General features: G+C 38.9%; 3 protein-coding genes across 6 annotated transcripts; 1 reads left to right on the plus strand and 2 right to left on the minus strand.

Annotated features, from left to right (window-relative positions):
* The first annotated feature begins 1,261 nt into the window (after positions 1-1,261).
* On the plus strand, positions 1,262-3,779 carry LOC127376010 (cytochrome c oxidase subunit 5B, mitochondrial). Its single transcript, XM_051422478.1, has 4 exons — positions 1,262-1,432; positions 2,843-2,913; positions 2,986-3,085; positions 3,552-3,779. Exons 1-4 carry the CDS (start codon positions 1,309-1,311, stop codon positions 3,662-3,664), a joined length of 408 nt encoding a protein of 135 aa, XP_051278438.1. The 5' UTR covers positions 1,262-1,308; the 3' UTR covers positions 3,665-3,779.
* Positions 3,780-4,118: 339 nt separating this feature from the next.
* herc4 (HECT and RLD domain containing E3 ubiquitin protein ligase 4) lies at positions 4,119-16,696 on the minus strand. Of its 4 annotated transcripts, none has more exons than XM_051422439.1 (24): positions 16,497-16,696; positions 14,883-15,154; positions 14,642-14,801; positions 14,008-14,084; positions 13,675-13,896; positions 13,501-13,596; positions 12,060-12,186; positions 11,824-11,972; positions 11,380-11,456; positions 10,758-10,882; positions 10,556-10,615; positions 10,256-10,367; positions 8,770-8,959; positions 8,490-8,662; positions 8,256-8,375; positions 8,057-8,155; positions 7,735-7,902; positions 7,275-7,418; positions 6,776-6,942; positions 6,498-6,564; positions 6,322-6,404; positions 5,386-5,569; positions 5,176-5,278; positions 4,119-5,086 (listed from the first exon to the last, which is right to left on the minus strand). In XM_051422439.1, exons 2-24 carry the CDS (start codon positions 15,106-15,108, stop codon positions 4,878-4,880), a joined length of 3,138 nt encoding a protein of 1,045 aa, XP_051278399.1. In that variant the 5' UTR covers positions 15,109-15,154; positions 16,497-16,696; the 3' UTR covers positions 4,119-4,877. The 4 variants fall into 4 exon arrangements, with proteins under 4 accessions (XP_051278399.1, XP_051278392.1, XP_051278408.1 ...); XM_051422432.1 differs by having other exon boundaries at positions 12,060-12,190; positions 13,505-13,596; positions 16,497-16,695; XM_051422448.1 differs by lacking the exon at positions 16,497-16,696 and adding an exon at positions 15,281-15,509 and having other exon boundaries at positions 12,060-12,190; positions 13,505-13,596.
* Positions 16,697-20,259: 3,563 nt separating this feature from the next.
* LOC127375709 (androgen-dependent TFPI-regulating protein) lies at positions 20,260-22,849 on the minus strand. The gene is made up of 6 exons (XM_051421879.1): positions 22,165-22,849; positions 21,945-22,067; positions 21,753-21,854; positions 21,534-21,649; positions 20,910-21,061; positions 20,260-20,821 (listed from the first exon to the last, which is right to left on the minus strand). Exons 1-6 carry the CDS (start codon positions 22,315-22,317, stop codon positions 20,790-20,792), a joined length of 678 nt encoding a protein of 225 aa, XP_051277839.1. The 5' UTR covers positions 22,318-22,849; the 3' UTR covers positions 20,260-20,789.
* Between the last annotated feature and the right edge of the window lie 1,076 nt (positions 22,850-23,925).

The following is a 23,925-nucleotide window of genomic DNA, read 5'->3' on the forward strand; positions in this document are numbered from 1 at the left end:
GGGAGCCCGGGACCACCAGGTCGTCTAAGGAGGGGTGCACCGGCCCAGGTCGGAAACGGAGCAGGTCAAAGCCCCCGTGCCGCTCAGTAGTGGGATCGCGCCTGTGAATAGACGCTGTAGTGCAGCCTGAGTAATACAGCGGGACCCAGTCTTTTTACACTCTTTCTACTGTTCAACAAACTGCTGCCACAACACACACGGTCCACAACCACCTCTTTATATGGTACCGCTGCTTCTTCAGGTTCTGGTTCCCATTCAGAACCTCCACAAACCGGTTCAGTGTGTTGCTGCTACAGCGACTCCACCTGGAGGAGAGGAGCAAGGACCAACACGGAGACAGTGAAAGCATATTAGGGGTCGCCAAAGCTTCATGAGTGTTAAAAATACAGGATACAGACAGAAAACTGAATAAAAAGTTCTCAGAATGAATCCAAATCACTCGTTTTACACAAACTTCTCTCAGTCACTGAGTTCATTATTTGGGTCCATTGAACAGTTTGAATATATGACACTTAAGCAGCGGTTGTGTGAACTGACTCCCCCTCACTGTGGTTTCTGTTATGGATATTGGAGAACAGCTGACAACCCAAATGAACACAATAACTGGAGGAAGTTTGTATAAAAAGAGAGATTTAGATTCATTTTTTGGACAAATTCAGTGTTTTATTCTCTTTGGCGCTTGGCCATTGATCTATTATCTCTTTTCTTTAATGTTTCTAATGCAGGATGAGGAGGTTGTTTATCCGAGAGTGAAGGCTCTGAGAATAAAGCTTGTGTTCAAAGTTTTCATCTTAAATAATAATCGAGACATAACAAAAACCTGAGATATAGGCCACACTTTTTAACAATCCTACATACTTATAGCCTTTTAATCAAAGTTTGCAAATCTCTTGTGCTACAGGGAAAGAAAATCAAATTCATAGGTTAACATTAAGAAAAAAAGGAAATTATAATATAAACAGTAATATATATATATATACATGTATAAACACATACACAAAAACACCCAGGAAATAATTATGCAGTGTATCCTTTTGAATATATATATATATATATTTAAATCATATATATATATATTAAAAAATCATTATATGTAAATATTTTATTTATTTATTTATTTTTAGCTCTTATTTTGACCCTATTTACCACCTTTGCCTCGTTCCCGCCCCCACACTCAATGTGATTGGTCAACGCAGCCGTATGCCCCGCTCTCATTGGCCCGAGCAGCTGTCACTCAACCGGTTGCCGGGGTCGTCTCAGTCCAACTGACAGTTGAGCGTCAGGTCATTCTCTGAGCGTGTGGCCACAATGGCGGGACGACTTCTTGTTCTTCTCCGAGCTTGTACAACAACAACAACAACAACAACAACACTGCGGCTGAGGAGCAATGCGGTGGTCCGACCGTTAGTCCGAGCCATGGCAACAGCCAAAGGTAAAGGGTTTACAACCGACGAGAGTCAGACGTTCAGTCCGTAAAACAGGCCCCGCAGACGGCGGTAGAGACGCGACTGTCCTGGCTCTTTAATATAGGAGTTAAGTTGAAGGAGCTTCAGTATTAAAGTGATTGTTTTTATTGCGCACTTTGTTGCTTTATCAGACTCGTATTGACACCAGCCAGCTACCACATAATATTTTTTACTATACAGAGACGATAAATAATAATAATCACTAAAAGTGTGTAGTTTTTACTCCCAGTGATTTGTTTTGTGTTATAGGAGTTTTTTGGTTTTTTTTTTATGTGACTCTGTTTCTCCTCAATGTGACTGCAACGTGTGGATCAAATAATGAAGGTCATTTGGACTTTAACTGGTGGAAAGGCCTTTGATAGACCCACCTCCTCCTCCTCCTCCTGGGTTGGTGTGGTGCCAGTATCCTGATAGGGGGTAGGGGCAGGTCCAGTGTGGGTGGCGTCCAGTGCCGACGTGCAGTTTCACTAGACAGCCCTGTGCCTATTTACTCCTCTTTCTCTAGGACATTACATACATAAATACACATTAAAACTACCTGTATAATCGTTATATTATCATGCAAAGTGTCCTGCACTTTGTTCTGATTGCAATTTGAAGATGCGTCATGGAAAATCTCAATAAATAAACAACTTTTTTCTCCTGCTTAAGTGACATATTTTATGCATATTTTATATTATATTCAAAACTGTTTAATTAACCCAAACAGTGAACTCAGTAACTGCAAGAAGTTTGTGTAAAATGAATGGTTAGGATGATTTTTGAGCAGATTATTTCCTGTTTAGGGAACTTTTTATACAATTATCTGTATGTATTATGTATTTTTTATATATTTTTAACAATCATACAGATTTATAGGCTTCTTTTTATGACAAATTCAGCGTTTTTTGTGCCCCTGACACTTGGCAATTGTTCTATTAGACAATTTACTGTATTTTTTCTTCACAGAAGTGAACCAAATGCTGAGATATTGGTCTACTGTGTATATTTTGTAATTTGTAATTAAAATCAAGTTAGGATTTTAGCCTCGCCTCTAACTACTCACTTCACCATTAAATATAATGACTAGAATCCTTCATAAATGTTATTTTTTGTATTATTGTGTGACTGTTATTTCCAATTGAGACATAAAATATCGAGAAACTCATAATATGTTAGTTAAAATACACGTTGTAGTTGCGTCCCCAGTAACTTCTCTCACTATATTGTCTGTATTTTAGATTTTAAGTATGACCGAGAAGTGTCGCTGCTATTGGCATTAATGTCATGTGGCAACATTTAACATATTTGAAGCTAAAAACTCTTAATTTGAGTCCTGTTACCACTTTGAACATTTATTTTTATTCATCATTTTGCCTTTCTACCATATTTATCAGGAATACCAACAGATGAAGAACAGGCCACTGGACTGGAGCGACGCGCCCTGCAGGCCCTGAAGCACGGAAAGGTCGGCTATTACACACACGCATACAGTCCTTAAACCCTACATGTGCTAATTTTCTTGGCATTGACATTACAGGATCCTTACAGTATGCTGAAGCCCAAAGAGTATGCCGGCACCAAGGAGGAACCTCACATTGTGCCATGCATTGGAACCAAGAGGCTGGTGGGCTGTCTTTGTAAGTGATGTACTATTAAAGGCAAAATCCAGAGTTAATATAGTTCAGTATTTTTCATTTTGGTTTTTAATTTTTGTTCGCAATTTAGTTTAGTTTCAGTTTCAGAGTGGGTTTGTTATCTTCTGTTTAGTTTTTGTTGTTTAAAAATGTTTAGTTTTACTCTAGTTTTTATTATTTTCAGTGTTATTGTAGGTTGTTTTCTTTAAATTATAATATAATGATATAATTTGAGGTTCAGAATAGTTATTACAGTACAAACATGTTGACTCACAGTCATGTAGACAACCCAGTCTCAATTAACATATGCACCAATGTCTCCTTATGATTGACAAATTTGACCAAATTGACTAAAACTAAAGACATTTCCGGTGTATTTCTATTTTTATTTTTAGTTAACTACAATAACCTTGCTGTGTATGACTGTGTACATTACAAACCAGGTGAATTACATTACAATCCTGTGCAGGTGAGGAAGACAACACTGCTATTGTGTGGTTCTGGCTTCATGAGGGAGATGCCCAGCGCTGTCCTTCCTGTGGTTCCCACTATAAGCTGGTCCACCATGAGCTGCCCCATTGAAACAAAACTTAACACAAGCTCTGGACATCCATATTTGCCTCCTTCGTGGCCATATACTCCAATGTGTACATTATCATTTAACATGTACAGTTTATCATTAAAATGTAAACCTGAACTGTCTTCTGAAATCTGTTGTCTGAAATTTGGGAACACAGATGAACATCCATCAGACTGCGACAAAGGGTGAGTTAAATTATTAAAGCGTAACTTTTAGTGGCGCTACACTCATTGATATGTCATACAATGAAACACAGTCACAGTTTCAGTGATCATGTTTTGATGCCACAGTAGAGCAAAATTGTGACCTGACCTATAAGCTGGATCACTTGAAGAGGGCCATCTTACCGTAATTCAACATCTAAAAAAAGGGAATATGATCACATAAAACCACCAAACATCCAATAATTGAGAATTAAAGAGACAGTAATAAAAAATGCCTTAAACAACAGGAGAGTATTTTATCCCCAAAATAACTCGCATTTATTTCAGTGGCTGTACTTTGTTTTTATTTGTGGATTGTTTAAGGCTTACAGCCAAGAAAAAATCCACTCAGGATCTAAAGTAAATGATTCACACTGCTCTCAATCAAATGTTACAACAGAACCGATGTCAAACATAAAGAGAGTTAGTTTACATTGTCTGCGTTCAAACATTTAACACACGGAGGTTGGACACATCATCATTAACTCCTGTAAAATACAGCCATGCAGCAACTACTACCACAGTGGAGCTTAACCCTGTCAGAGGTGTTGGTTTAAATCTGGTCATTTTAAGGGCCACAGTGTTTGGATTATATCTGGTAATAAGAATTTCCAACAGTATAGACTGAACAGAAACATCTATCACATTTTAAGCTTCAGATAGGTGGCGCTACTGCGTTGTATTGCACTTTACAGGTGTTTATGTTGCTGTATGCATGCCCTGTGTTACCAGTAGTTTGCTTCATCATACTTGTCATATCCAAACATGAATAAAAGCTTATCTACAAGAGCAATATCAAATGTGAATAGACTTGTAATAGGGCGTTAAATGCTATGATAGCATGAAAAAAAGCTGAGAAATCAAAGTCAAGATCAATGTGAAAGTCTAGACGTCCAACTCACAGTCTTTTATCTCACCCAGCATTCAATTCTTACAGCAGGCTTCTAAACGTTTGGGAATGTGGTTGCCACCAACAGTTCGGACATGTAGTTCGAGGCATTTCTGTGTACTATCAGGCGAGATTAAAGCCTTGATTGTGATCTATAGCCTGAAGAAGCTTCTCGCGGAGTGTTTCTAGAGTCGTGTACTTGGGCAGATCCAGCAGGTTGAAGCAGGTGTGGGCCACAGGTAAGTAATGCTCCCCTCCACTGGTGGGCTGGATCACCAGCTTCAGGCTTTTCATGCCCAAGATGGGTATGCGGTCACTTCCTGTGAGGAACACTAGAGACAAGAGACGTTGTTTTACTCTTCAATTCACCATTCCAAAACCACATTATTTAAATAATTCATGCATGGTGGGCAGCACTTACACAAAAACTGTTTTTTCTTCTCTAAAGGAAGATTGTGGAACACCTCCCAGAAGAGCCTGATGGTGGGATGGTCTGTCCAGTACTCCCCTTTGTATTCAGTACTCTGCAGGGTGGAGACAGAAGTTATTTGCACAGAATTACTCAGCAGACTTTGACAAGTTATGTGTATAAATTTAATATATTTCCATCAACTGCTATTTGATACTAGACCTTTTGGAGCTCCGTCCAGTCATAGTTAGTGTTGCCAATGACCATGGCTTGCAGTTCATTTGGCTGGAACAGCTCAAGGACTTTTCCACCGCACACCTTGTGGAAGCCTGCATAAAAGCACTCAAACAGCGGAGCCACAGATGTGTTGAAAACGTAGTCTACGTATGCACTGACAAAGTCCTGCCTAGAGAAAGAGAAAAGGGATTATGAAAGTGAAGAGATGTTGAATGTAAAACACACTTCTGAAACTGAAAGAGTTAAGCAAACAATAAAGGAGCTGAGTTACAACTATTTACTGGTTAAAAGAACACTTGAGCAGAGAAACTTTACTTAACACTGATTCTTAAGGAACGTTTGACATGTAGGGAAATGTGGAGTTTCTACACTTTGGTATTTTCAGTGATGGAGAAGAGTGTGTTGGCAGGATGCATTAATGCCTCGTCACCAAATGTGTTTGACCAAGTCAAGCAACCGGCCGCTCCCATAAACCCGTACGTGTTTGTCTTAATGAGTGCAGGCCTCTGTTCCTCTGGGCATACTGTACATTGAGTGAAAGAGGAGGGGCTGCTCACTGATGTGGCATTTGGGAAATGCATTGCGACTAATGAAATCCGTAAACGAGAAGCAAGAAACAAGAATTGTGTTTTAATTAATTTTTTATTGCTCACAGAGTCAGATAACGGAAACCGTATTCATTGATTGCTATTCACTGGATGACGCAGCACAAACAGGGAAGCCTTGATTTCTGATGTTGGGTCCACTTATACCCACCTACAGCTGGTTTTAACTGGTGAGCTTTAGAGGTTGGATTTTCTTTACTTTTGGATAGAACTGTTTCCCCTTGTTTCCAGTCTTTCTGCTAAACTAAACTAACTGGCTGCTGCCCCCCGCTACATATTTACTGTACAGACATGAGAGGAAGAAAGAAATTTGTACCTGTTTGATTTATTGACATTGATGTCTTCGCCATTAGGTACTAGCTCCAAGACCTCTGTGGCACCATAGTTTTCCTCTGTGATCTGAAAAAAAACAAATAAAAATACATACATATATCACAGCTATTTATTTTACAGTGTATATACACAGAAACTGTTGTTTGACAATCATCTTACTGTGAAGTTCAAGCAGAAGGTTTCCTCAAGGTCATCCTCTGCGTAGTCCAGTAACAGCTGCAGACTCCTGGTTTACGACAGAAATAGACATATTTAACAATGATTTTCTTAATCAGACATTTATTGAGCACTTGTGACGCCTTTAAATCAGCACTCCTTTTTGGTAATATACCTGCAACATTACAAGAGTCAGTTTCAGATGTAGTTAAATACCAAGGCAAACTGACGATCATAAACATGGTAAATGGGAACCTCAGATGACTGTTCCTTGATCTGACCTTCCCACATCTGGCATGAGCTCTTTCAGGTCATCAAGCGTTGGCTTCCTCTTCAGTAGCTTCTTGTAAAGGGCCACAGGGAAGTGGAGCTCCACAATAGTGAGATTGTAGATGGCCAGACCACAGATGACCCCGATGAGGTTGAACAAGTCAATGTCCTCAAACGTCTGCAAGGGACAGTCACTGATTGTCAAACATTTCATACAAGGCAGACTCAATGTGTCTCATGCATTCATTTATCTGGACGCAAACAACAAAGGCACATATATCCCAGTGTAGTTACAAACGCACATGTCTTATAAGGTACTAATAAAAAAAAAGAAGGGATGTTTATCTATAAATAATCTATATAGAATAAGAAAATACCTTATTAATGTTCATATCATAGGGTACACTAAGGATATGGCATTAAGATGTAACTTTTGTAAATTTTCGACTGCAGTTAAACATAGCCGGTGAAATGTCAGCATCAAACCGAGGTGAATTACACCACAAGTACCTTGTTTGAAAACCAGATGAGCCTGGACTCCTCGTAGTAACGAAACATCCCGTATTTGGGATCCAGCAGCTCTTTCATGATCAGGAGGAAGAACTCCTTTCTCACGCCTCCTGCATCGACTGCCTCCTCTCCCACGAAGATCACCTGCCACGAATGTCGCAAACATTAGAACAATGGCACACACTGAGTAATTTATTTCTTCTGACTATATTTGCCATCAACCCTGATTGGACATCCACATAAAACGTAAACATATTAACCCCCATATGAAGTTGATATAGCAAATATCCATAACAAAGTCCAATAATGACTCTCTTTTTAGCTCCGTTGTGGTTTCCACCAGCTCCCGAGGGCAATATCTGTCTCTTTAGCAGCTACATGCTCCACTAATGTTCACCAGCTAGTTGTTAACTTCCTCTGTGTACTACATGGTGCTGGGAACCATTATGGCAGCTTTTACCTTGAGTGGTTTCTTGTAGTCAACATTCTTGGACTTCCTGAGGACTTCCATGGTGTCTCCGACGATATTTTCCCTCCGAACAATGAGGATGAGGCACGGGTTGACAGATTCCACTGCTGGCATGAACATGGAGCTGAAGTTTTGCATCTGTGCCTGGTCCACTGCCATCTGTAAATAGAAGAATGATGAATGATGGCATGTTTACATGTTTCAAATCATTTGATAGCACCAGTCTGTGCAGTGAAACTAATCGAATGGAGGATATATCAACAAACGTGGAGAAAGAAACCTTCATTAAGTGATTTACTGTATTTTACTGTACCTGCATCTGTATGACAGCATCAGTCTGAAGCAGTGTGGTCTTTGCTTGGGCATCAAATACAAAGGGATACCTGCATAGAGTCACCACACCATCATGACCCTGAGGATACAGGGGCATAAATAAATGGTTCATACAGACACCTAATCACAGACAAATGTAATGGAAGTGAATGTAGAACTGAGATCAACAGCAGACTCACCATCGGATACATCTGCCTCTGAATCCATGTGACGTAATCATTTCTGATGTCTATCAGGTGATCCAACTCATGGATGTAGAATTTATCGTACTGAATGATGTGTCCTGCTCTCTCACTAACCTAAAGCAAAAGGAAAATATGGATGTTATCAACAGTTCTTCAAGGCGCTGTATTGTGTGCTGGATGAATTTAACAGCGGCGCGCGGTGTAACACAAAAGCCATGGATTTCTCACCGTGTGCAGGATCTCCAGGAGTCGGAGGGACGTGTCCAGGAAGCAGGTGAAAATTCTTTGCTCGGCTGAGGGAATGCCCACCTTGTGCATCTGAAGGAGATACACCACCACTTCCTTGTACAACTCGACCAGCCGCTGGAAGACTCTGGGCTCAAACGTAGACCACCAGTTTCCTGACGCAAATCAAACATTTTGTGGAGACAAACAGAAAAAGAAAAAAAAAATAAAGTCAGAGAAACCGTGCATCATGTGTGCCATAAAGGATAAATAATCTTCTTACCTAGCACCTTCAGTGGAGCCTCTTTCAAGCTGATGAGTGATTTGGCAAACGGGATGGCGATGGTTACATAATTATTTCGGTCACTGAAGAGAGGACATTCTGGAAGAGTGAGGTAGAGTCTCAGGGCTTCAATGTCTGGAGGAGAGTTGCTTAGTCTGGGTATTAGGTTCTTCTCCAGACTGGCAGCAATCTGAGGGTGACAGGAGAAGGTATGTACAACAGGTCTGCTATGATTCATGTAAAAATCCCTGATTGATGCAGTGTGATTAGAAGATGCTGGAGCATACTGCGACAATGACAATTCAGGTGCGGCAGGGTGCTAATGGTGTAAAAAGGCTGGACCTGGACTGGAGAAAACAAACTGCACCTGCTGTGTTTGTCCAGTTTAGTGTGGTTCATTTGGGCTGGTCTGAAAGCTGTCTATTTAACCCTGGTGCAGAACAATCACTGGACCGATATGGTTCATTTGTGGTGTGAAAGCAAGCAGATATGTGATTCCACAAGGATTTCAAATTACTGTTAAATCAGCTGACTGTGTTTTATAAGTATCACACAATATCCTATGAGGTTTAAGATGCTTGTATGGTGTTCATAAAGTAATAACTTTTACAGTTTACTATCGTGTTTTGATCAGTTTTATTATTGTGTTTACAAATAACCCTTCAGCAGACTACGTATGAACTGAAATTCTTTTCACCTTTGTCTTGAGCTCAGGGTATAAAGAGGACCATAAACATCATGGTGGGAATAATGATCTATAATGCTGTAAATCCTCATGGTGAAAGCATCATGCCAGGACAGTGTGCTGAGTAAACAGGGCTGAAATATGGGATTTCAGATTGAGCAGACTTTCTTTAATGTGTTATAAATTCTAATAACCAGTACAGATACATGTGTTTACTTGTTCTTTTATTATATGCACAGGTGTGAAAATGGTGTGTTAGAACAGTTATACACTATAAACAGAGTATCTCATATGATACTCTGTTCAAATCCAAACTAAATCCTGTTTGAAGTAACCCTAATTTTATTTCTACATGTATTGTTTGTTTTTTGTAATTTTGTAATTGTTCACATTATGATTGTCAATGCTGTCATGTTTTCAAAAATAAACAATAAATAAAATAAATCCTACAGTTTCCAGGCACTAAATCCACATTATATGAGCATCTTACAAAAGGCAAACAGTGACCAGATCTGGCCAGTCCAGTACAACCAGACTGTTAAAAAGAAACTGAAACCCAAACTAATTATATGAAAGCCAATAAGGCATAAAGCCATAAATTCAATGCTTTTACACCTACAGTAGACACTGTGTGATCCACTGTGTGAGTAATGTGTGCAGATAAACTGCTGTTATGTACACTTATTAAAACCATATGAAACAATACTGGTACACTTCTATGTAATTATTGCAATAAACTAGCAGGAAAATAAAGCAAATAATACATGGACACAACAACAGGATTTATTTGTGAGCACTGACCTGCTGAGTGACCTCAGGGTGATCTTGTTGAACCACTCTGTGATACAGGAGGCGAGCCATGTTCATATCCACCCCTGAACATTTGCTGCTGGTACTGTAGTGGTCTGGATGACTGTGTCAAAGAAACAGACAGTATATGAGAAGGTAGCATTACAAAAAGCCAAGCTACAAAGTCAAACAACGAATTACAAAGAGGGCAAAGAAGAAATCAAATAGGCAGAGCCCAACCTGGGATTTGATAATAAAGAATTAACACTTCAGGGCCTGACTAAGAAAATGACCTTATCTATAAGTAATTACCTCGTTGACAGAAAAGATCCATTGAGGCAGCTTGCTGAGGAGAACACGAGGTCAATCTCACTAAAAGAATCATAAAGGGCAAGTAATTAGTGCATGCACATTTCTATTAAGGAGTTATAGCATCATGACAACTTGTAGTATGTCTACAACAAACTAAGAGCAGCAATAACACCAATAGACCAATGTGAAGAGGGGACTTTACTTGGAGACTTCTAGTGGGAGTCTTCCTGGTGAGTGATTCAACCATTTTTGTATGATGTCCTCGTTTAAGGTGCAAATCTTTCTGTTGGGATCCTGTATCCTCACATCATCCATGTTCTGGAGCTTCTACAACAACAAAACATTTTAAAGTTAGAAAAAAGGGATTCAATAAAAAGTATGAACTTGTGTAAAGTTTAAGGAAAAGGCAAAGCGAAGAAATCGTGGTTTTTAAATGTGTTATTCACTTCAACCACGTAGCATCTTGAGACATTTTAGGCTTAAAACAAAATAGAAGAAGCACAACTTGAATGCAACCAAAATAAATCACAAGGAAGTGGGTGCTCTTGGCCCAAAGATAAACAGTGTTATAGAAGAGAGAGAGAGACCACAATCATGCAAAAAAACCCATACTGATTCAGTGTAGAACATGTATCAACCGTGCAGCATCAGGTGAAGCAGTCTCCAATAATTTGTTTGGGGAATTACATTCCCTCTCCTGTATAACACAGTTCTGTCATGTTAATAAGAAAAAAATCCTAGCATGGTTGTTAAAAAAAGTTGTCATCAATTCTTCTTTGTAACATCTCTAAGAAACATCAAGTCCTTTATTTATGAAAACTTACATTGGCAGTGAGATAGTGAGCAAAGCTCTGGTCTCCTCCAGCATAAATCCTCTTGACACAACAGCCCTGCTCTGAGTCTGCAATGCAAAGCAATAAATAAATGTTTGGATAAATAAGATGTTGGAATAACTTAAGAGAAGTAGAACATGCCATCTTAAAGCTCCTTCGTGTAATAGTTTAATATAGTAATAGTAAATCAACATGATATCTCTGCAATGTGAAACTGTTACTACTACTTCAGATTCCACTGAGAATGAACAACCAACCCGGTAGGGCCGAACAAACCAGGAATAAAACTTTAAAAACAGCTCACATGAGATACTCTGTTTATAGTATGATATATAGTCTAGTTATTATATCAGTTCTTTGCTGCTCTGAGTTTTGTCGTTTCTGCCTTCTAGTCCTCAGAAAATACCTGATGCAGCTTTAATTAGTGTGTCTCACCTGTTTCAGCATTGGAAGCTACGAAGGGTCCCTTAACGGGGGCGGGGCTTTTTCTGTTGCAAGTGGAGCGAGTACCAAGCTGCCCGTTGCCACCGAGCCCGAATGAGTACATCTTTCCAGAGGAGGGTGTGAAAGCCATCGTATGCTGCCTTATAACAGCACAGTCATTTGTTGTTTTATGACATTTCAATAAATGATGTCGCAAACAAATGTAAACAATATACAGTAAATTTTACCTTCCACATGATATCTGCGTGACTACATTTCCCATGAGCTCAAACACTTTCCGAGGATTGATTTCGTGGTTTGTAGAGTTATGTCCAAGTTGTCCGTATCCTCCGGCTCCGAATGTAAACACACCTCCTTCCTGTAAAATCAGCCACACCAGTTGTTCTCTCATGTTTCCCAAGAACTGCAAGGTCAACATGTTAGCAGACACCACAGCACACAGGGAGAAAGCATGTGGGATGATGTATGATGATGGATCACGTTAGAGATTTCACTACGGTTATGTATTAATAGGACACAGCCAGGCCTCGTCACAGTCTTAAGGCAGGGATCCACTACTATTAATTAAACTTTAGGCAAAAATAAATCAACTACTTCAATATCCAAAGGATGGTTCAGTTGGTAAAAGTCTTACTTTTTAACATTATTTAACATTATTTAACAAGTTAGTATCTTAGTAATATCTCAATAATGATATCTTACTAAAAGTGTAATTGTTTAAAGACCTGGGCTGAACTGAAGACTCCATTGTACGGCTGCAGCTATCAGTTATTTTAGTAATCGAGCTATAAGATAAGAAATACCTTAGCTTTATTCAAGAGCAAAGCCCCACATCCTATCTGCACCTGATTTACCGGCCGAACGGTTCCCTTTAAGGAAGTTGGAGTGTAGCAGGATTGTTAAGTATTTCCTGGTGTGTGAGAGGTATCTATGTCACTTTATTCATATAGTAATTTAGTTATATAACAGGGATGAGCGAGTACACCATCATCCGTATCTTTTCAACCAACTAAACTCTCTGTATTCACACTCAGAATGGACAGAGACAATTAAAATAGCCAAAACCCGATGTCTCCTGCATACATTTTCAACCCTGCGGAGCTGGAAGACACACCATCAGATAACTGGTGTGGAAAAACAAGCTTTAGCTGCTAACTAACTGGCTTTTCACAGTGAAGGATTGATGTTGTGTAACTATGGCAGGCTAGTTAGTTTACATCAGATATACTGTACAGAGTCGTCAACTGGTTTCAGCTTGAAATGATCCCAAACTTTGGACACACTTTCTCTCGCCGGTCTCTTCTCCTCGCTATTTTCTCTTTCTTACAACTTTGTGTGACAGTAATAACGCAGTAAAACACAGTGTGCTCTATAGCTCTATATAATCATATGGATGAAACGAAGCTTCGATGCAATCAGGTTTCAGCCCTACTCCATTGTAAGGCTCTGTTAAGTGGAATCCTTGTGACCCCAGATCTCAGGAATTATGCTGAGCAATAAAATATAATAGAAAAATCAGGAATGGTGGCCAAAATGATTTAAAAAAATAAGGCAGTGGATGTAAAAACAGTGATTTCACCAGCACTAATCTCACACCACTTTGAGTTAACGTAGCCATGGATTCCACACATAACACCACAATAATCAAAGAATCAAAAAGTATATAACTTAACTTGGTTAATGCCGCTGTGTGATCTTCTCCACAGGAGATGTAAATCACTCTCTGCGACCTAAGGGACTTCAGCAGGGTTGGGAACAACCGATCTGAAAAAGACCTTCTCAAAATGAGACTGATTTGAGGGTTTAAAGGCTCACAAGTACTTTAGGGTTTTGACCACCCACCATTGCTGTCATTGAGACCCAGCTGACCGAACTTGTTGCGTCCCCAACCGAACACCGCTCCTGAGAGAGTGAGGGCAAAGCTGTGAGCACCACCTGCTGATATCTGGGCAAAAGGGATGCCCTGAAGAGACTGAATGATTTGGGGTGTGGGAATGCTCTGTCCGTTTAATCCTAGACCAAGTTGTCCATACCGATTCTGGCCCCAGGAGAAGACCTGGCCCCCTATGAAAAGAAACAGACATGACACGGATTGTCTTAACACGTGGAGAAAAAAAACACAATAAGCTGAATGAATATGTAAATATGCATCATGTGGGTAGAAACCATCCACACCTCTTGAAAGTGCATGAGAGTGCCAGTACCCACAGGCTACCTGAGCAATTTGTACATCTGACAAACTCTTGATGTTTCTGGATTTTTTTTTTTAACAGGGAGAAAGAAAAACAACATTATTTTATAGATCCCATCATATGCACCAGAATTTAATTCAGACAACAAAGATATGTTGATTCATTTAAATCACTGTGCGAACTATACCGTGGCATTCGGGGGGTGCTTGACTGATGACAACAAAGAAGAGCGATGAATGATGGCGATTCAGCATGCAGACTGAGTTTGACTGGGAATGTTTTCACCGAGTTAAAGAGAGTAAAGTTTATGATATTGCGCCGCTACGCTTCAAATGGTGAATGCAAGAATACCGTGAGAGTCGGTATCTTGTTTGAATTAGATCACCCTCATGCATGAATCATCAATAATCGCCTAATTGTACACATTATCCATGATTATAAAGACACAGAAAGATGGAAATACATGAGAAAAACAGCATATACTCAAAATGCCATCATGTTATCAGGGTAGTTCATGAGAAGAGAAGCCAAGCTGTAGTTCGCACCCTGATTTAAATGTTATAATTACATGTCTTTTCTTACAGCAAACAGCAAACGAACGTATTGTCTGAATCTACCTAGGCACGCGAACACATTCTTCAAAGTTATTGAGGCCCAGCTGCCCATCGGAGCCCAGACCCCAGGAGAAAACCTGCCCTTTGTCGTTCAGGGCGAGTGTATGGCACCCTCCACACGACATCGCCACTATGATCTGTGCATCCAGAGCCACAACCTGCTCTAATAGGAGACAAAGAGAAAAATGTTTTACGTACTGATTTCAAGTGTTATCACAAATGTATCTCATTAAAAATCACCAACCTGGTTTCTTCCTGGACTTATCATGCCCCAGCTGTCCGAGGTCATTGCAGCCACAGGTGTACACCGTCCCATCCTCCAGCAGGAAGGCTGTGTGCCTGTGGCCACACCCCACGTCGCACACTTGCTTCCCGTGGAAGAATTCACACTGTCGTGGCTCCACCACAATCTCTTCATCAATCCCACCCAAGCCCAGCTGTCCGTAGGAGGCATTTCCCCAGCACAGCATTGTAGCTCTTCCCCTTTGGCTAAACACGCCAGCAGGACACCAGTCTCTGTGGAAGAACACACACACACACACACACACACACACACACACACACACACACACACACACCCCTCAGCTGATGTTAACCTCACAGATAATATAACGTCTCATAGTTTGGAGATCTTCAGTTCACCTAGCAAGGCAGCCAAACAGCTCAATATAGAGGACATAGAACAGTTCTGCGTGTGGTGAGCTAATTACTGTATTTACTGTATTATGAGAATAATATAATATAAATATAACATATAAATATAAAGACAATGAACTCGTGGCCGGCCGGGTAACATGTAAACAGATTAGCAAAGTAAGCTACGGTTAAATAAACGTTGGTACAACGGGAGGAACGTTGGCTGCCAGCGTCAAATGACACGACTTCCGTTCCGAGCGGCTGGAATTTCAAAATAAGGCACACGTCGTTTAAAGGGGCTTTTATTGGCATGTACAAGTTTACATTGTTGATTTTATATATATATAGAGACTATTAAGAACAAATATAATAATTAGGAAGAAAAAATTAAAGTAGACTTATACATAAATAATTATGGATTATTTTAAAATGTGATTATTTAATGTTTTACATTGTTATTATTGTTATTGTTATTATTATTACAATGTTATTCTGTAACATCTGCCCACACTTATCACAGTCACCTTTTGCACTATTTAATACCTGTAATGTGCAGTTTTACATACATATATAATGCACATTATTAATATTAGACCTGCACTGTATATTTATAGCCCTGTCTATAGCAGATCATCTAATACTTCTGTCCTGTGCAATTATTTATTTTCACACCATGCCACAACCTCCTGATATCAAAAACTGTATATAGTGTACATATTTATAACTCTTATTCTATTTTTATTTTATTTTTTTCATCTGTTGTGAATTGTTCTGGGATCAACACATCTTACATTACATTGCAACGAATAAATAAAACAACAATACAACAAATAAGAGCTCAAAATACTGAGATAAAAGTAATTACCGATTAAATGAAAACGGAAGCACTCCTCCGGTACCGCGGACAAACACGTTAACGTTACTTTACCACGATGATTACAAGAGAGGCAGCTCATCAAGTTAATTTACTATTATTTAACGCAACAATACCACAGTCAGCAATACGGGTTAACGATTTAAGGAGGCATTTAAACAACAAAACAAACAATAAATACGCTCGACACGTGGTGAGATTACATTAATACAGCGCCATAATAACAAGCAAACGTTAGTCAGTCGGTGCACTTCTTAAAACATAAACCTAAAACACATGTGACAATATATATTTTAACAAATTACAACCAGTAAATCTCCTATAACGTTAATAACAAAAACCTCTTACCGAACCCGCCGGATCCGGGACAATGCTACCGTGTTTCCCGGTGTTTAGGAGCTCACACACCGGCACATCTTCAGTGTTTAATATCAACAACCGACCGAACCGCTCGTTGTAGAAATTCCTGCCCAATTCCGGTAACGTTACTCCGGTTTTCTGTCAACAACGACTGCACGGCGCTACCGACGGAGGCGCGCATCATGCCAGCTCTACTGCACTGCGAACATCCGGTTTTTGCTTTTTAAAAAATAAAACTTTTTGTGTAGCAGCGCGGCCGGTTTCTTGTACATAACCGCGCAACAATGCCACCCCCGCTGCTCGCTATTAAGACTATTACCAGGATACTCTCAACACCTCATTAAAAACGTGTATTTTTAATGTGGAAGCGTGTGAGTCTAAAAGTGTGAAGCTTTAATCTGAAGGCGCAACCATTTCACCGGAAGTTGTACCGCGCTTGCGTACACTCAACTTCATGAAAGGGGAAGAAATGTCGCGACTCATCCACAATGTTCTAGATGGGGCGTACTCGCGCATGCGTGTCTCTGCAGCCATACATGTACACAGATGTACACATATGGATGTGTTATTAGGATAAACAAACAATGACACTCCTCCCACAAACACTGGTGTATATTTTTATATGTAGATGTATAGCTGTAAGTTAAAGTGTGAGAGATAGACATTGGTGCATGTACAGAAACTTAGCAATGTTCTCAGTGCTCACATTGTTATAGATCATCTTTAATTAAAATACATAGAATATATAAATACCCACGAAATAAACACTTATTATTATTATTATATATTTTAAATAGCAACATTAATATTGTATAAAATATCGTTGTTTTTATCCTACTAAACATTTTGCAAGTGTCAGCTGGAAGGATCTGGAACTTATTTGTTGGACTTTATGGACATTTGTCAAATCGTATTACTCAACCTGATGTGTGGTAAATAAAGTAATGTGCTGTGTGACATATTGGCTCCCTCTGGTGGAAAGGACAGGAAGTCTTGTCTTTGGTGATACCACAGGACAGCGATAGAAACATGTAAACAAAACTAACTGGTAGTGTAGCCTCTGCCACAATATCAGGTATTCTCAACCTTAAGTGACAGTATAAATACAATAAAAGGTTTGGGAATCTTACTTAAGTAAATGAACATTGTTGTCATTAATGTACTGAAAGTAAAACTACTTGTATAGCTGAGTATCATTAAATAAACTATTGGATTGTTTATACCGATGCATTAACAAGAAAGCAGCATTTTAATGTTGTAGCAGGTTAAGGGTATTTAATTTGGGTAGTTTATAACACTGTATTTATAGACTCATCTTGTGTAAACTGAGATGAAAGCTTTCAAATAAATGTAGAGAAGCAAATAAAGAGTTCAAAATCCCCTTTAAAATGTAGTAAAGTAAAAGTATAAGTACGTCAACAACATTGTAAACAATAACAGGGTCAGTATGGGCAATATGAGAGTATGTGTGGTATGGACAGGAGGAATCACATAAAAGGGAAAAAAGTATATATATATATATATTATAACATAATAATCATAATGCCAATAATTGTCTAATGTATTAAATAAATAAATATATATATATATACATACATACACACACAATCTAACACATTATGGTATGACTTAATAATCATTCCAATACTTTACATTTAATTGTATTTCAAATAGGACAGTGAGGAGGGGGGACAATAGGCAGTATTTATTATAATTATTTATCTATTTATTCCTTTATTTGATATATATATAATTATATATATTATTAAATATGTTAGTTTAGGTTTTAATTTTAAAGGAGACCATGCACTGGGGAGGACACCTGACTGCTGGGGAGACAGTCTTTTTATTGAGGAGCAGCAGTCTCCCTTTGTTGTGATTATTAAGTTTAAATACGTACATGTGCAACCCATCCTGGGGAGAGGAGGGTCGGCCCCCAGCCAGCCACCTCAGTAAATTATTGCTTTAAAAATAGGAACACTTTTATTCTATTGTGTCTATAGGTCAGACAAACAACACAATCTTAAGGTGTAACTGGAATTGGACAGGTGGCGACACTCTTTCCAACTGTTTCACAATGCTGCTTTTAAAATGTGAATCACAGCCAGTCGTAACTCTTTCCTTTATTCTTATTTGCAGGTGACGGGGAGATTCATTTTAAACTGGAAACTACGTTATCAAGAGCACTGAAAGGCGTAGTATGCGTAACCACACGCCTGTCTGCTTTATTATCATCTTTCAGGTGTAGTGCTCGTTGAAATGCTGTGTATCCTGTACTGCTGGTTCTTTGTGGGTGTTTTTCTAGTGTGACTTACGCACTGTGGTCCGATCTCTCAGAGCAGGAGGAACTTATTTAGCAATAGGTCACACCTCAGCTCACATGCAGGACAGAAACCAAGAGAAACAAACATGTTGAATTTGCTGGGAGTAAGTAAAAAAAAAAAACTCTTTATACAGTATTTTATTTTTAATAGCATTAGTGTCAACTAATTGAAGTTTTTAGTCTAATGAGGACTGTGTGATATTGACCGGTGTTTTCTTTTAATGTGCTCAGGTTGTTGCTGGCCTTCTGTTCATCATAATCTGCTTTTCAAAAGGACTCAAAGATGTAAGTGAACCTTTACAGTGTGTCTTCCTGTTTGTGGTATTTTAAAATGTAAAGAAATAAGATGTAAATCAACCTTTTGAACATAGTAATAAAGTTAAAGTGGCGCTGCTGCTGCTGCTGCTGCTGGAGGAAGTGAGCAGTCTTACCAAGAAGGAAATAAAGTGGCATTTTTCTGAAATGATTATGATCTTTAACAGGGAAATAAATCTCAAAAATCACAACCACTGGAATCATCTGCCAACAACAAGAAGGTGAGTGATTATCCAAAGATAAATGCTGTCATTATTTATAATAATTTAGATGATATATGTTAAATTTATCTCTTCAGCAGAAGATTCTGGATGAGGGAGATTTCCACTTGTTGGCCAAGATCCTTTCAGTTGGATTGGTGGATGCGGATCCAAACTATCTCCAGCATCTTAAAGCCTACAGAGACCTGCACGGTGGATGAGCTCCTTCATATATAAAAAAGAAATCAACGCATTTACAGAAATCAGCGGACAAATCTGTTCCTGGATATACAGATGATTTGTGATGGCATCGAATCGAGGCTCTTCAGCATTGGATTACCACAGCTCTAGTTACTCTTGCAACCCCTCCAGATGTTCCATGATTAGTGGAAAAATATGCACTTCATTCAGGTCAAAGAGGAACACTGGTAATGAATTAGGTATGATCCCCTGCAGAGAAAGGAATTCAGTGGTGCTTAATACGGATGTGATTGATGGCAGATCCTGACTGCTTCATTTATTGTTTAAATGTATCATCTGAAATATGTGAATACGTGGGCATACGTAGCCTCTGATATATTTTATTCAAGGTGCGCCCGTTTTTAAATAAGAAAATCTATGAAATGAAAATATAGAAACAGAAGATAGTGGTACTTGATTTATTACGCTTGCTTTGTTGTTTAAGTTACATTATTCAAGTGTTGTGCGGTGTTAAATACTCCCACTGTAATATCTTATTTTAACTCAAAACTTGTTGAAACATCAAAGATTTTAAGTTACATGAACTCAAAACATACTGACTGATACTGATTATGCAGCTTTTACTAGTTATTAACCATATATATCACTTTGTTTTGTAAAGCACAAATAAAATTAAAATCTCTTTTAATTACTAAAGATTCTTAATCAAGACAACTTTAAACTTTAAATTAAGTTAGTGTTACTTAAAATGGTCGATGTAATCAATTTCAACAATGTTGTGAGTTAAATTAAGTAACATTTACACCGGCTGTTGTTGGCAGTTTCAGTGCAATGAACCCCTTTAAAATGAGACTGTAACTTGTGTCCAACAGCTGCTACTGTTGATTGTAATGGAATAATGCTTGCCAAGTTGTATCTAAATGCTAAAGAGTAGTTTCTAGTTGCTAAACAGTTCTCCATTAGCTAAAATGCTGAACTAATGCAACATGTAGTAGTAGTGGAGAAGAATCATACTGAACCATATTTAAGGTTTGCTAACTTTGGTAAGCCATTATAAGCCACTGGTCGTACCAACAAGGGCTGTAACAGCAAAACCCCTGAGTGTATTTAACTGAGCAATGGTGCATTTTATTGCTTATAAATTAAACTTTTCATTTGTAAGAGGAAGAATGTGTTAGCTCTTCTTTCAGTCTCTCTTTAAGGGATTATTTCTGACCATTTTTATGTTGCAGAGAGGCTGAATCACTTCGCTTTTGCTGTCATGTTGTTCTCATCTAAAGGAGAGAGAGAGAGACAAAGAGAGAGATTAGAGACAAATGAGCATGTGATCTGTTGTTTATCTCCAAACTTAATGTCTCTTACACCAGACATGGCTGTTGAGTTTGTCCCCTAGCACGTAGAGCAAGGTCACCACTGTCATGTTGAATAGGAAGAAGCCCACCAGACCGGGGGTGCTGAAGTACCCGAGAAGGGGATACACCCAAATCCCAACTGACAAGTACACCCATATAATCCTGCAGAACATGTTTAGAGAGAGAGAGAGAGAGAGAGAGAGAGAGAGAGAGAAGAAACCCTCAGTGTATCTGTCAGATAATCATGTACTGTCGTGTTTCAGAGAACTAGTGTGTCCAGTGCAAGTATTCACTGGTTCCCACCCACTGAAAGATTGTAACAATAAAACACACATGATAAAATATCTCATCCACAACACGCAGTTTATTTATGGTTTTTATGAGGACCTGAAGGCAGCATTATAGTACGTGAGCCAGAACTATTGAAGTTTCAAAGGACCCTTTTAGTTTCCCCCTCAAGCTGTTTGCATTATGAATAGCTCTGGACGAGTCTAGACTAGTTTACAGGAGGAACATTTAGACACTGCTGTGCTTCAAAAGGGTGTAAAATAAATGGTGTGATATTTGTGCGTTATATTCCTGTTAAAGTTTTGCTTTGTCATGATTCTGCTGTGCATGCTGACTCAACACTTACCAAAATAAGTAAGACAAGCCCACAACTCCCAATGCTGCCAGCGCATGTTTGGTCGGTGGGTAGATGTGAGGCTGCACCAGCATCTCTCCAAGTAAAACAGGAAGGACGAACGTGTGCTGAGAACACAGCGGAGAGATAACTCATTACGTAATGACAGGAGAGAATCTGGATTATTTCAATTTTGGGGCTAAAGATTGCTGAAAATGCAAATTTACCTACCATAGCATGGTTTATCCAGGGGGGGAAGAAGGTGTCAATACTGGCTGGGTAGACTAATTCTCTGTCATAGGCAAAGATGCTCCAGAAAAGTAGAACAACAAACTAAATGAAAGAGCATAGACGAGTTAATGTGTTGCATTTTTATGATATTTTTTTTGTAAAATGTAGGAATATCCAAAATGTGTTTCTCACCATGCCCACAGGGAAGGCAAAGACAGAGAAGAGAAGGTCTTTACATTTGTTCAGAGTGCTCTCGGACTCCTCAGGTTGTAGATCATTCACTGCCGCCAGTCCAAAGAATGACATTTGTAACAGCTGAAATATTAAAAGCAGTATCCTTGTTTTCCAGTATCCTGCAGTAGATAGTATTGTAAATGCATTTCTACTATTATAATATATGTAATGTACTCACCAAATTCAAAAAAGTGAGGTACTTCCATGGTCCTCCGTAAACAAAGATCCCTGGTGGTAACTCCTCTCCATCCTTAGCAGCGAGGCTCTTTACAACAAAAGCATACCAGCTGAATACTGTGATGTGGTACACTTTCCTCAGGGTTGAAGTCATACTAACGTAAACTTATAAGACAGGGAAAAAACTATTTTGAAGTTTTACTCTAAAGTGTGAGTTTTCCCTTCCAACCTGAGGTACTTCTGGCAGTGAAGGCTCTATAAAGATTAGTGTAATTCGGGCACGAGCTTACAGTATCAAGACATTTGCGAGCAGTGGAGGTGCAGTGACACTTGCACACAAGAGGCCCACTGTTTCTTATGAAGCACAGGAGTCATTCTTTCATAACTGACGCACGGAAGCATGTGACTTCATTCCTAATGAGCGCATAATCGGTTTCATAGTGTTTTGCAAGAGAGAAGCCCCTCCGAGTTAAGTAAGTACCATAAATGAGTTCAAGTAGAGGAAGCAAATTAGTATCATTTGACAAATATACTTGAACTATGTATATATTTAAACACTGTTTTAGGCCTATTCTATTTTGCATTGTGCCTTTCATTATTTGTTATTGCCTTTTGTAGTATATTGCCTGTTGTGCCTCCGTTGTTGTACATTGCCTTTGTAAAGCACTTACTGTATGTCTGTGAAAAGCGTGATATAAATACGTTTTACTTACTTACTTGAACTGATTCTTAGAGGATAGATTAGACCAGAAGGTGGCAATATGGTAAAAGGTTTTGGATCTGTGCTGGAGATCCAGAGTTGATTCTGTGTTGCAAGGCCATAACCATGAAGTCAACGTGGTGTCAGAGGGCAAGGGACAATGAATTATTACATAATAATAATAATAATAATATATTTTTCCTGTATATATTTACAATTTAAAAACAAATTTCCTGACATTCTAACATATTTAAAAATGCACTAACACAACTTTTTTATTCATGTTTTACAGTAATGTGGTGGCCAACAGGAGCCTGTACATTTGAATTAGACTGTTGCAATGAAATAGCGTAAATGACACTCATATTACATTCTAGTTTTCCACTTTTTAATACTTTTGAGTGAGTAATGAAATAGAAAGACGGTGCAGTATTTGAGAATGATTGTACATACCTGCAGCTGCAGAACTGCAGTACACTATAACACTGGTACTAGAACTTGATTGGGCATTTTGAGCGTATTTACATTATATTTATATTATAGTGCCTTGTTGTGTGTAGAATCCTGAAGTGTCCCTGAGCAACACATAGTAGTCGACCTTGACCTCTGACCTTTTGCTGTCAAATTTGGGAGATAAAAAAAATACATTTTGTTTCTTGTAGTTTAAATTAGGTCATGAGGTAGAAATACAGCCCTCGCACACACAAATGCACACACATACACTAACATAGATTAGTTCTGCTAAGGCGAGCACCGTCTTCAAGAACTATCAAGCTAATTATTATAACTTAACTGATGTTTGAAGGTCAAGATAACCCTAAATGCCCTAAATGCATCATGTAATCAATCATGTGTTCATGGATTTGCATGGTGGCGCTGATACATTTGGCCTGAGGGTGGTGCTAGAGGAAAGGCCATTGTGGTGAGACACTGAGGGGATTTTTTGGGATTTCTTGTGTAAGTCATGATTTGATATCAACCATGACAGGTTGCCAAGTACAAGTTGGTCACATGCGATCTCTTCCTTAAGCTGCAGAAGAGAAAGACATGTTTGTTAATTCA

Source organism: Dicentrarchus labrax, unplaced genomic scaffold (assembly GCF_905237075.1).
Source record: "Dicentrarchus labrax unplaced genomic scaffold, dlabrax2021, whole genome shotgun sequence".
Lineage (NCBI taxonomy): Eukaryota > Metazoa > Chordata > Actinopteri > Moronidae > Dicentrarchus > Dicentrarchus labrax.

Coding starts and splice junctions, on each gene's coding strand:
- LOC127376010 (XM_051422478.1), top strand. CDS start 1,309: ATGGCGGGACGACTTCTTGTTCTTCTCCGAGCTTGTACAACAACAACA. Junction 1,433..2,842: donor AGCCATGGCAACAGCCAAAG/GTAAAGGGTTTA, acceptor CATATTTATCAG/GAATACCAACAGATGAAGAA. Junction 3,086..3,551: donor GAGGCTGGTGGGCTGTCTTT/GTAAGTGATGTA, acceptor AATCCTGTGCAG/GTGAGGAAGACAACACTGCT.
- herc4 (XM_051422439.1), bottom strand. CDS start 15,108: ATGCTGTGCTGGGGAAATGCCTCCTACGGACAGCTGGGCTTGGGTGGG. Junction 12,187..13,500: donor AGCGGCATTAACCAAGTTAA/GTTATATACTTT, acceptor TTTTACAGGAAG/GAGGTGTGTTTACATTCGGA. Junction 6,565..6,775: donor CTCATGCCAGATGTGGGAAG/GTCAGATCAAGG, acceptor GTCGTAAACCAG/GAGTCTGCAGCTGTTACTGG.
- LOC127375709 (XM_051421879.1), bottom strand. CDS start 22,317: ATGACTTCAACCCTGAGGAAAGTGTACCACATCACAGTATTCAGCTGG. Junction 22,068..22,164: donor ACCTCACTTTTTTGAATTTG/GTGAGTACATTA, acceptor TTAATATTTCAG/CTGTTACAAATGTCATTCTT. Junction 20,822..20,909: donor ACTCAACAGCCATGTCTGGT/GTAAGAGACATT, acceptor TCTCTCCTTTAG/ATGAGAACAACATGACAGCA.